Source organism: Hipposideros armiger, unplaced genomic scaffold (assembly GCF_001890085.2).
Source record: "Hipposideros armiger isolate ML-2016 unplaced genomic scaffold, ASM189008v1 scaffold_378, whole genome shotgun sequence".
Taxonomy (NCBI): Eukaryota; Metazoa; Chordata; class Mammalia; order Chiroptera; family Hipposideridae; genus Hipposideros; species Hipposideros armiger.
In genome coordinates, this window is record NW_017731728.1 from 1,533,620 (window position 1) to 1,545,171 (window position 11,552).

Genomic DNA, 11,552 nt, shown 5'->3' on the forward strand with positions numbered 1-11,552 from the left:
AACCTTCTAAAGGACGGGATGAAATGTGGGCCCTTCCAAGATGCCAGTCATTGATCTAGTCACAAAATGTCAAATCTGGAAGAAACCTGAGGTGATCTATCTAATCCGGCGTTTCCACTTGACTCAGGGAACACTGCGAGGTTTCCACCCGATCAGCCTCCTCGCCCCTAATCACCAGTGGAAGGTGCCAGCACTCCCCAGCTCTGACCTTTGGGGGTCAAGGCTGTGTCTATAACCAACCCAAATACCCCCACTTCCATGGTCAACGTGGGCCGTCGCCGATACTGGCACCCTCTCACACCCCATTCTTGTACAAGCTTTTTTTTAAACCTTCCCAGGTGCTTATGAGGGAACCTGTGTTAAACAGTGGCTGGGCACAAGTATTTAGAATGAATGGTGTAGTTGACTCTGTGACTTTTCTCTCACTGAATTTTGGCTATTTCTAAGTGAGAACGGAAGCGAGGCTGTCAACCCCCTACCTCAATTTGAAAAGTGGATATGGAAATCATTTGCGTTCCCCTTCCCCACTCCCCCTGTTCAGCTAACCAACACCCCCCCCCAAAGAACCAGTCAGAATCCAATGTAGTAATCAACAGGTTTATTTTCCTAGAACTGAAATCGCCTACGCTTCTCAGAGCTAAACTTCCAAAGCTAGTCAGCAATTTTTCATCAGAGCCCAAGGGAGACAGGCGAAAGAGACAAGAGATGGAAGAGGCACGGAGACCACTAACAGAGGTTGGGAGAGGACACTCATTTCCCTCGGTCCTCTCAGCGGGTTACTCATCGGATCTGGTGACAACACTGAGGGGACCAGGTGGGAGTATGTGGATGGGAAATGACACCGGAAGGAACACCCAAAGCCCCAGCTACAAAAGGAAAAGTCATCAAGCCCCAAAGAGAGGGGAGCCTCCCAGTGCACCTCGGAAATGGGGGCAACAGTGGGAAAGAAAGGAGTCGAGGGAGGGGCACACAAAGGGATAGGGGTCTTTAAAATTTTTTTTACATTTTCTTTTATTAAAAACATTTCCTAAAAAATGTGTCTTTCCTTTATGTCTGGGTGACATGTGACTGTAGGCTGGCCTTCAGCACTGTGGGGAGAGGGGAAGGGGCAGCTCAAGGTCTCCCCAGGGCATCCTGTCTCTGGCCAGAGATTTTAAGAGGGACAGCTACTTCGCAACACTCTCTCCCAAGGTGGGTCGGGTTGACCCTTCAGATCTCAGGTCCTTGGCCCAAACTGGGAAGCCCCAAAATCTTCTGATGAGTAACTACAGTTCCCAGAATTCCCGGGGTTAGCGAACGAACGAATGGGCGTTGTCAATCAAGCATTTATGGAAGAGCCCCTCCCCCACAAGTTGTCCCACTTTCCCTGAATCTAGGCAGCTGGGATAAAAGGTGTGGGAAGAAGGGACGGGAGCTCAAGAAGATGCCGTCTTCCTGCCCGTCCCCAATTTGAGGACTGACCCTCCCAGGCCCTAGACGCTCACCCTGCTATTTAGCCTCCATCCTTTCCACTCCTACCCGACCCCAACCAACCCAGAGGTCCAGAATGCCTGGGGATGGGGCAGAGAGGTGCCAGGAGGTGGAAACAGCTGGTCCAGGCCTCAGCAGAAACCCTGGGAGACAGCTCCAGGCAGGGAGGGACACAGTGGCCTCATCTGATCGCACGGAGCAGAAGACATAGCCCTGACTCAGACAACAGGGGTGTGGGGACATGGAGGTGAGGGCCAGGTGGCCTGCCCCATCCAGGTCAATCTCTAGGGGCTGGGCTTGGGGAGGGAGAGTGAGTGGAGGAGAGCAGGGTGGGGTGGGAAAGGGGTTCCCAGTTTGCAGGCCATGGCCAGTTTCCCCAGTAGCACCCAGACAGCAGCAGGAACGGGGCGGGGGCTCCTCTTGAAACATTGGTGGCTACAGGCTGCAGGGGAGGGTTGGAGGGGAGAAGCGTTAATGGTGCTGCCTTGGCCCGGCCTCACCCCAGCCAGTGCCGGCCTCCTGGGAGAGCCCAGCGGGCCTCCCGAGAGGCTGACCGCTTGCTGCAGGCCCTCCCAGCCCAGCTGCTGGGGCGCGGGCTCGCTCACCTTTCATGATCTCTCATGTCCGGGGCCTCAGTATCTTCCTTGGCAGCCTCCTCTGCCTCCTCTTCCTCCTCTTCCTCTGGAGGAGGTGCCCGGCCAGAGCTGGGCTCAGAGGGGGTGCTGTTCTTCTCTACCTCCACAGCGAGGGGCCGCTCACCCTCCAAGATGGCCACCTCCTTCTCCTCCCCTTCAGGGTCTTCTGCCTCCTTGGGACGTTTCGGGGAGTCCTAGGCAGATTGATTGGCAGAGACGAGGTGGGCTGAGGCTGGGGAGGGCAGATGCCAGCCACCGGCCTGTGCCCCCACTTCCCCAGAGGCTCCTTCCTGGGGATCCCCAGAGCCCCTCCCGAGCCCTCTGCTGGCTGAGATTCCGTCTGTGTCCCATCTTCTCAGCAAGGGACTCCCCAAGAGGATCCCTCAGACTGGGAGCCTGGCTCCTGGGCCCCGGGGAGGGGCAGTTACCTCCAGCAGGTCACCCGCTCTCCTCTTCAGCGCCCCCTTCTCATTCTTCTCCTTGGTGGGCTCGTCGATGACCAGCTTTCCTTCCTCATCACTGCTGCCCTCGGCGTTCCCTTTCTTGTCACCGTCGCCTTCCGCGGCTTCGGGCTCGGGCTCTGGTTCCTCGGCTGCACAGCTCTTCTTCTGGGAGGACTGCGGCAGAGACAGCACAGGCTGAGTGGCACCAGCCACTGCCACGCAGGCCCCGCCCAGACCCCTCCCTCAGCCACTCACTCCTTCCTTCGCCCACCTCTCCCCCACCCCCACCCAGGTGCCCAGTCTCACAAGTGATTTGAGACCCACCTCTGTCGGATTAGCCCCGGGGTAAACCCACTGGCCGGGCAGGCAGGGCTCTGTGCAGGAGGGGGGAGGGCTGGAGCAGGAGGCAAAACCTCGGGTCAACTTCTCCCAAGGGGAGCTAGGCCGGCGCCCCCGCCCCCCGCCCTCCCGCCTCATCCTGCCCGGCTCTTGAGCACCTCCTCCTGGAAGCCTTTGGGGAAGAGCTAAGGCTGGGCCCAACGAAGGCCTGTCCCCACTTACCGCCTCCATCCAGTGGTGGACCCCCCAGGCCTCACACCTGCAAGCCCCGCCCTCTGACCGGAAAGCCCCGCCTCCACCCCATGAGCTCCTGCTCTGAAAGGTCCCTCAGCGTTGGTTCCCGAGACCCTGTCCTGAAGGCTAAGCAGCAGGATCCTGTGTGGCCCGGGAGCCCCGAACCTGTGGAACCTGTGGCTGGCCACACCTGCTCTCCAGGAGGTCTTCGGGGCAGATGGCAGCTCACCTGGTAGCCAGAAGCCTTGACGGTGGGGTTGTTCTCGATCTCCCACAGCCCCTCGCTGAACCCTTTCCTCTTGTTGGGCTTGCCAAACTTCTCCTTGGACTCCTCGTAAGGGAAGAGGTCTTTGGGGCCCAGGAATGCCCTGGTGAAAGAGGCAAGACTGTGCTCTCGGGCGCCTCACGGCCTCTGAGCTGCACAGCCCAACAGGAAAGGGGCCCGGGTCCCCCAAAGTGGGGGAACCCCCCCCACCTCTGCCCCCTCACTCACGTCTCGTGGGTCCCGAAGAAAAAGACTTGGTATTTGTTGGCTGTTGATTTCACCGCAGCCTCAGGCATCTCGTCAATCTGTGGGCAAGATGACGGAAGCGAGCATGAGCTAGAGTCCTGAGGTCGCAGGTTTGGGGCAGGGGGCTGACCACTAAGGCACCTTTGTGTCAAGTCAGATCGACAGGGACCCAGCACATCACCAAGGTGGTTTTGGGGTCATTCTTTTTTTTCCCCCCTTCACTCTTTGTTTTGACATTCAATATTATTTTATATCCATTTCAGGTGTACAGCATAGTGGTTAGACATTTATATAATTTAAGAAGTGATCCCCCTGACTAGTCTATTATCTACCTGACACTATACATAGTTATTACCATATTATTGACTGTATTTCCCAGGCTGTAACCCTACATCCCACGACTACTGTGTAACCGCCAATTTGTACTTCTTAATCCCCTTTTTCACCTGTCCCCCAACCCTCTCCCATCTGTCACCCCCATAAATCTATTACCCATCTGACACAATAGTTATTAACTTGGAGTCATTCTTAGCAGGAGCTTTGTTCAAATGAAGTCAGACACGCTAGCCCAGCAGACATCCTGGAGTCACCACCACCCTACACCACCCCCTCTCCTTCACAAACCAAATAGCATCCATCCCGCCCACATCATGCCCAGATCCTATCCATAAGCTCACCCCAGTCCAACCACTGCCACCTCTGGCCTGGACGAAAACCACAGCCTCCATCCTGCTTTACACCCGATGCCGGCACTGCAGCCAGAGGGGACCTCCCAAGTGTGGAACCCAGTGAGCGTTTCCTACTCCAGCTGGAAAGCTTTCCATGGCTTTTCAGGACTGTAGGGCGCACCCGTCCACCTTCTCCATAATGTCAGGGGCTGAACCCCAACACTGCCATACAAATACCAATATTTGTATGACCGTGGCAACTTACGGAACCTCTCTGCCTCAGTTTCCTCCTCTGTAAAATGGGGATAGTCATAGCACTTACGCTGTAGAGCTGAGTGCGAAATGAGCATGAGCTCGCCCGGTAGGTCCTGCCTAAGTGCTTGCTGTCCTCATCCTCTCCGAGTGGGCAGCCCTTCCATTCGCTGCTCCAGTCAGACTGACCCTTCAGCCTCTGATACTAACTCCTGACCAGCCTTCCAACCTCAGCCTCATCATCACTTCCTCCAGAAAGTTCCCCATCTCCCCCAACCCTGTCAGCCTCCCTGATAAAACCCTCTTAGCACCCCTGCTTCACAGCACTTTCCACAATTCCCAGTTTACGGTTATTCATGTTATCATGATTAATGTCTGCCCCCCAAATCAGACAGCAGGTCACCCAACAAAGGCTGTGGAGTGAGTCTCTGAAACCGATAGAAGCAGACTGCTCTGGTTGAAGTGGAGGGGTGAGGCCAAGGGGCTGCCTATTCCACATGCCCCCTCAGTAGCAGCCCCAGAAAGCTTCTGGGGAGCACGTGAAAGTCACTTAATGTAGTCAAACTCTCTCACTTTACAGATGAGGAAAACAGGCCCAGGAAAGAAAAGTGATCTGCCCAAAATGACAGGGCAAGTTAGTGAGGGCCATGTATCAGAGCTAGATCTCAAGAGTTGGTCCCCTACCCCGTATGTCCTGGGGGACTTGAGCACTGTGGCGGTGAAGGTGCCAGAGGTCCAAGGTCAGGGAAAGGAAAGGGAGCGAGTGGCTCAGCCAGCATTTCAGATCAGGCCCTGGAAGCCCAGGCCAGGCTGAAGGGAGAGGGGAGACTACAACTCCCAGCAGCACTTGCAGCAGCCCCAGCAGCCTGGCTTCCCGCCGGACAGAGGCCAGGTGGCCATGTTGACTGGGGCCCCAGGCACAGATAGGAAAGACAGGCCAAGGCAGTGATTAACGTGCACTAAGAATGGGACGAGGGCCTGTCTGGGAGCCTGGGGAGAGACATGGAGGCTGGGAGAATGGAAATAAGCTAAGATACACCCAGGAGATGCCTCGGGGGGGGGGCCCTGGGCACAAATCTGAGGGGCATCTTGCTCCAGACAGGCAGTCTTCAGGTTCCTGGGCACCTCCCCCCTTGCCCTGTGGCCTCTGGGGACAGAGGTCCAGCCCCTCCCCCCAAAAGGCTTTGCACCAACTGGGCCCTTCCCATGACCAGGAGATGCTGGGATTTGAGTGCTGGGGGTGGAAAGGCACACTGCCCCCCCCACAAACAGGAACTCTATCACCATGACAACTCAACCCCGCCCCCGGGGCCACTCAGCAACCAGGAATGTGACCACCCCTCCCCCCAGGCCCTCTATCCAGATTGGGGAGGAGGGGACACTAATACAAACCCCACCCCCAAGCCTGGAGTCTGGCACCTGGGTCCCCGGGCTGTGCTTGAAACCACAGTTAGGGCTGGAGGGCCAGGCCTCAGCCAGGACACCTGGGTCCAGTTACCCGCTAGCTCCCCCTCTCTTCTCAGGAGGGGAAGCAGAAAAACAGAATGAGAGCCTCCAGGGCTGAGACCCCAGGCGACAAGCACAGCACCGCAGCAAAACCCTTCCCAGGCCTCTTCTGGGTGGGTCTCTGCACTAGGATGGGGTAGGGTCCTGCCCAGAGCGCAGGGGGAGTTCTGAGCTCTGCATTTTTGGTGCCCACACCTGAGCCAGGGCGTGAACGTGCTCTAGGACGTGGAATGAAGGGGAAAACTGAGGCTCAGGGGCGGGGGGACCGGCGCAAGTGAAGACCTCTCCAGGAACACTGGTCTCTTTCCCAGGGAAAGCAAACTCGTAGAGAGGTAGCTGACCAGTGTGACAGAGGACCCAGGAAGCCACCAGCTGCCCAGCCTCAGGGGCGGGGGAGAAACAAAAGAATGGACGGGAATTAAAAATAGACAGGAGACACACCACAGACACCAGCAGCCCTGCTGGCCTCTAGCCAAATAAAGGGTGGCCCTAGAGGAAAGAGGGGGGCGGGGCCTGGGCAGATGGGTATCTGCCCCCAAAGGGTCACCCCCCCCTCACCTTGAGTATAGGCACCAGTGGGGGAGGGGCCAGGAGAGGTGTGCTCTTTTCGCTTAATGGAATTCCCAAGGCCTCACTCCAGAAAGGGGAGAAATGCCTTCTGTAGTGGACCCTCATCCTTCACGTTACAAAGGAAATGTCTTTTCTTGCATTTGGAAGTGAAAGGTGGTTCTTCCTAGATAGAGACGATACAAGGTCTCTGGGGAGGCCGGCACCCCCAAGTACAGACTAAGTCTCCCAGGCGGTGCCTTTATATCCAGGCAATGACTCAGAACAAGTGAGTCAAGGCTAAATAAATGGGTCAGGGTGGGGCCAGAGGAGTGCTGGGGACCCCACTGCACCCCACACACTGGCCTATCAGGGAGGGGGAGCCTGCTACTTCTCAGCCAATTCCAGCTATCCAGGCAGGTTACTTCTCCCAGGCTGGGCCCACCCACTCCCACCCATCTGCGTTTGCGGGGCTCCATCTGACCAGCCCGAGGATATGAAACGGGGTCCTCTCCTGGATCCCATGGGCACCCTGAGGTCTGAAGAGGGATCTGAAGTTCCCACGTGAGGAATGGGCGAGTGGACCAAATCCAGGCCTAGGGTGGCCTGCCCAGCTCAGAGAAAGGCAGCAGGGAAGGCCAAGGCCACACTGCCTGCCAAACAGGGTTCTGACCACCACACCCAGGGCCCAGGCCCCAGCTGCCCCGGGAACCGGAAAATCTGGGGCAGCAGACAGTTGGGGACGGGAAAGTGTGGCAAACCCGAGGCAGAAAAGAGAAGGTGGTGCCTGGATGTGGGGGAGGGGCAGAGGGAGGAAAGATGGGTGAGGCCCTCTGGATGCTTAGGTTTTCTGGGACTGTGAGACAGGAAGGGAGAAAGGAGGAAGGAACCTGGGGAAAGGGGGGGGGGGAATCCCTGAGTCTTGGAGGTTAATTGTTAAGCGCTTGGAGATCCCCCAGGAAGTCAGGCAGGAAGAAGAGGGAAAGGAGACGGTTAAGGTGGAGTTCAGGCAGGTCTGGCCTACCACGTGGCCCCTCTGGCTGGACTCTCCCAGCACTAGGCTGTTCCAGTCTCACCCAGTCAGCCATGCTCCCCAGATGCAGGGGCCTTCACTGGGCAGAGGGGAGGCCCCCTACTTCTCCTCCATCTCAGGAGGGGCTGGGCCCCTTCAGACTCTGCCAGTCTAAGGAGTAAGGCCACGTGCAAGGGATGGCGAGAGGACTCAGATCTGTCTGTTCTTGGCGGTCCAGGGGGATGCATGTCAGAGATAAGCGCCTTGGGGGTGCAGCTCCCCCCAGTTGTGATAGTCAAGAGCCCAAGCACCGGCAAAGGGTGGGGCCCCAACTTTATCTGAAAGGTCCAGGCCTTAACAAAGGAAGAGGCTGCATCCTTGTCCCACCCTGTGCCCTGGAGCCAGCGGGAAGATGAAATGGATGGCACCCCCAGCCACGGTCCCCACTCCTGAAGGTCTTCCTCACAGGAAACAATGTAGGCCCATCTGTGTGTCCCCTGACCCCTTCTCTAGGGGGTTCCCTGCCACCCACATTCCAGCTGCACCCCCTCCCCAGGCCTTAGCCCAGCCTCTGGACTTCGTCCCACCCCAGGAGGCAGGGGCAGTCAAGACTGGATTCAGTTCTTGCCCTGCCCACCAGGGCCTTGGCATCTGGGCCGACAAGCCAGCTGGACCAAAGGTGCAGGGTAAAGTACACGAGTGTTCACACGTCCGACGCACACATGCACACACAGGCCTATGTGGCTGCCGCCTCACCCCCCTTCCCCAGGTCCCCTAGCAGGCCCTGGAAGTTGAGAGCGCCCGCTTCTCTCTACTTGACTCCCATTCTGGAGGCCAGGCATCCAGAAGTTGCAGGAACAAGGCACTCAAGGCCCGTGGGATCGGGCACACTGCTCAGGACAGGGGACAGAGTGAGGAAGGGTCCCTGGGTTTCCTCAGTGGCCCCAAAGTCAGCCTGACACTCTGAAGGGGGTGGGGTAGCCTGGGGTAACCTCCTGAGCTCTGCGCAGGGTCTGGGCCACAGAAGAGACGCACACTCACACCAAGAGCAACCCAAAACCCTAAGGCCCAGAAGAGGCCCTCCCTGCCTTTGGACTTCACTCTGCAGGAGTCCTACACACTAAGCACCACAGTCCTGCCCGCAGCTAACTCTGAAATAAGCTGCCAGAGGCATTGACCCCCCCGTGACACCCCCAAACTCCTCCAGCACCCTGTGGGTCCCTGCCTCCCTCCTTACTTCACCTGTCTCAGCCCTTACAGAAAACAAGACTGGATGGATACCAGGCTGGGCTTTTGGACCCCACCCTCCCACCTGGCCAGGTGCTGGAAGGGGGGAGGAGGGTCCCTCGTATTGGCGGGCTGATCAACCACATGGCAGACTGGGCCTTTCTGGCGGGAGAGGCTCATAATGGGGGTGGGGGGGGGGGAGCGAAGCAACTCCGGCACCCCCCACCCCCACCCCCAGGAACAGTCTGGAGTGGACTTCCCAGTCCCACAGGGTCCTGCCACCCTCAGCCCCAAATCTGAGTTGGCAGCATATGGAGGTACATTTTTGTGGGGCAGAGGAGTGAAGACGGGTTCTGGCGGTTGATTTCCAAGCCAGGTAGATCCTTCTTAACGCCGCCCCAGCCATTCCTCGACCCTCCCAACTTCAGACCTCGTTTACCGACGCCCGGAACCAAAGTTTTCTAGAAGCGAACTCCGCCTCCATCTATTCCTTTCTGGGCTGGGATTCTTTAACCCTTTAATCCAGTCAGGAGTTAGAGCCGGGGGCAACAATCAATGAAGAAACTGGGGGTCTCTAAGGGGGTCCCAGAGGGGGTGGCGGTGGCGCCTGGGGGGGTGGGGAGTGGGAGGAGTCACACGACTGGCCCGAACCCAGGGAGCCGGCCCGAAACGGCTGAGAGTATGGGGGCCGGGGGGCGGAACTGAGTACGCGGAGCCCGGGCGGGGAAGCGACCCGCGCCCGCGGGTCCCCACGCCGCGCACACGCCTCTACGCGCGGACGCCGTCTCGCCGGGTGTTCGCCGCCCCCACCCCGACGCCTCCCCCCATTATATAACCGGCGGGTGGGCTTGGAGGCGCCGGGGAAGGAGTCGGGGGCTCAGGCGCCCCCCCGCCCCCACCCCTCCGCGCGGAGCGCTTGCGCCCTCCGGGGTGTTATGCAACCCAAGCGGGGAGGGGGAATCGGGCGGCTGGCCGCGCTGCTCACCCGGGCCGGCCAGTGTGGGTAGCCCTTCATCTTGGCGAACACCAGGTCCCCGCATTTGTACTCCTTCTGCCGGTTGGATCGCGACATGGCGGGGCTCCGGGCGCCCCGAGCTCCGCGCCGGGCCGGGAGGCGCGAGCCCAAGTTGGCGCGTGCGGCGGTGGCGGCGCCGCTCCGCTCCGGCCCTCGCGCGGCCCCTGCCTCGATGGCGGCCCCCGGCCCGAGCTCCGGCGCGGCCACGGCGTCTCCCCGCGCGCCGCACGGACGGGGCGGGCGCCGATCGGGGGCGACGCTCTGGCGCGGTGGGTGCGCGCTCGTGCGGTTGTTTGTGTTTGAAATTCAATTGCTCCCTCCTCTGCGCGAGGCCTCTCTCTTCCTCCACCCCCCGCCCGGTCCCCACTCCTGCTCCCTCCTCCCGTCCCCACTCCGCCTCCTCCCTCGCCGGGCCCCCCTCCCGCCGCGGTTCGATGCGCGCAGCTTCCGGACGCCCGGGCCTGCCGCCGCCCGACGCCCAACCTGGAGCCGCCTGGCGGCGCGCGGCGGCACAGGCGTGCGGAGCCGATCGCCGAGCTCGCCGAGCCGGCTTTGTGTGCCCGCTGTCGGTGGGTGCCCGCCCGGCGGGAGGAGCTGGCGCCGGGCTGGACGGAGCGGCCTGGCGCCCCTCCCCTGGCCGCTCACCGCCACCGCGGCCCCCCACGCAGTCTAGTGGCTACGTCTGCTAGCAGTTGTCTCCCTGCCCTCTGCTCCCTCCCAATCCACGGAGCGTGTGCTTGGCAGCGTGGAGGGCGGCGGGGCGAGGGGTGGGCATCGGGCCGCCGCGCGTAGAGGTACGCCCTGGACCTCCACGTGCTCACAGAGGCTGTGGGGTGGCCCCGGAAATGTCGGCGATTTGCGCCCCGCGACGAGTTCGGTAGCCAGGAGGTGGCCGAGGGGGTTGTGGCACAGAATAGCCACGTCCCGGGTGCATTATTAGATAGATCTCGGTTCTCCACGCTACTTCCAGGCAAAAGAGAGGTGGGCTCCACGACTAGACAAACCCTCGAAGATGACCTGTGTTCCAGTGGGAAGAGACAGTAGAATGCCAGTAAATCCCAAATGATCGATCAACTGGAGACCAGGAGCCAAGCACTACCTCTCTCGGGTTGGGAGTGGGCGAGAATCTGGGAGGGCTTCCCAAAGGTGCTGCTGCCAGCTGGGCCTCAAAGAATGAGGGAAATTTTGCTGGATCCCAGAGCCTACATTTTAGCCTAGGTTATAGGGTACCAAGTGATAGAGCCAAAACTTGAACTCGGGTCTCTTTCCTCTGAGCCAAAACAAGACTTGATTGTAATTATATCTCTTTGCTTTCCTGTCACCGTATTGGTCTTGGATTTGCCCAAATTCCTGACGTGTATGTTCTCTCAGAAATAAGATATGTGAATCGTCTGTTACTGCATGCTCAGATCTCTGAACTTTTGCAACAAAACATCCTAGGTTTGAATAGGTAAAATGCATATTTTTTCCCCACGTGTTTCTTGCTCCTACCTCAAGCTCTGTGTAGGAAGTGCAAGGCGCAGGTCCACATCCCACCCTGCTTACCCCTGGATACGGAGTCGGCTTCCTCAACTGTAAGATAGGGTGACATAACCGCCCACCAACAGCAGAGGCAAGGTGTGGCGGCTGATAGCTGAGGCCTGCAGTGGCTCTCCACAGCCCCCCCGTATCAGTTGGTGGTCCTGCCCAAGGCA

The 11,552-nt window shown here is 59.2% G+C and overlaps 1 protein-coding gene across 2 annotated transcripts; it reads right to left on the reverse strand.

The window, feature by feature from the left end:
• Window positions 1-581: 581 nt before the first annotated feature.
• Window positions 582-10,237, reverse strand: HDGF (heparin binding growth factor). 2 transcript variants are annotated; one of them, XM_019662706.1, is made up of 6 exons: window positions 9,829-10,237; window positions 3,615-3,691; window positions 3,351-3,489; window positions 2,534-2,722; window positions 2,076-2,299; window positions 582-1,912 (listed from the first exon to the last, which is right to left on the reverse strand). In XM_019662706.1, the coding sequence occupies exons 1-6, from the start codon at window positions 9,913-9,915 to the stop codon at window positions 1,906-1,908; spliced, it is 723 nt and encodes a 240-aa protein (XP_019518251.1). In that variant the 5' UTR covers window positions 9,916-10,237; the 3' UTR covers window positions 582-1,905. The 2 variants fall into 2 exon arrangements, with proteins under 2 accessions (XP_019518251.1, XP_019518252.1); XM_019662707.1 differs by lacking the exon at window positions 9,829-10,237 and adding an exon at window positions 5,237-5,357.
• Window positions 10,238-11,552: the final 1,315 nt, after the last annotated feature.

Coding starts and splice junctions, on each gene's coding strand:
- HDGF (XM_019662706.1), bottom strand. CDS start 9,915: ATGTCGCGATCCAACCGGCAGAAGGAGTACAAATGCGGGGACCTGGTG. Junction 3,490..3,614: donor TTCTTCGGGACCCACGAGAC/GTGAGTGAGGGG, acceptor CTCTTTCACCAG/GGCATTCCTGGGCCCCAAAG. Junction 2,300..2,533: donor GAGCGGGTGACCTGCTGGAG/GTAACTGCCCCT, acceptor CAATCTGCCTAG/GACTCCCCGAAACGTCCCAA.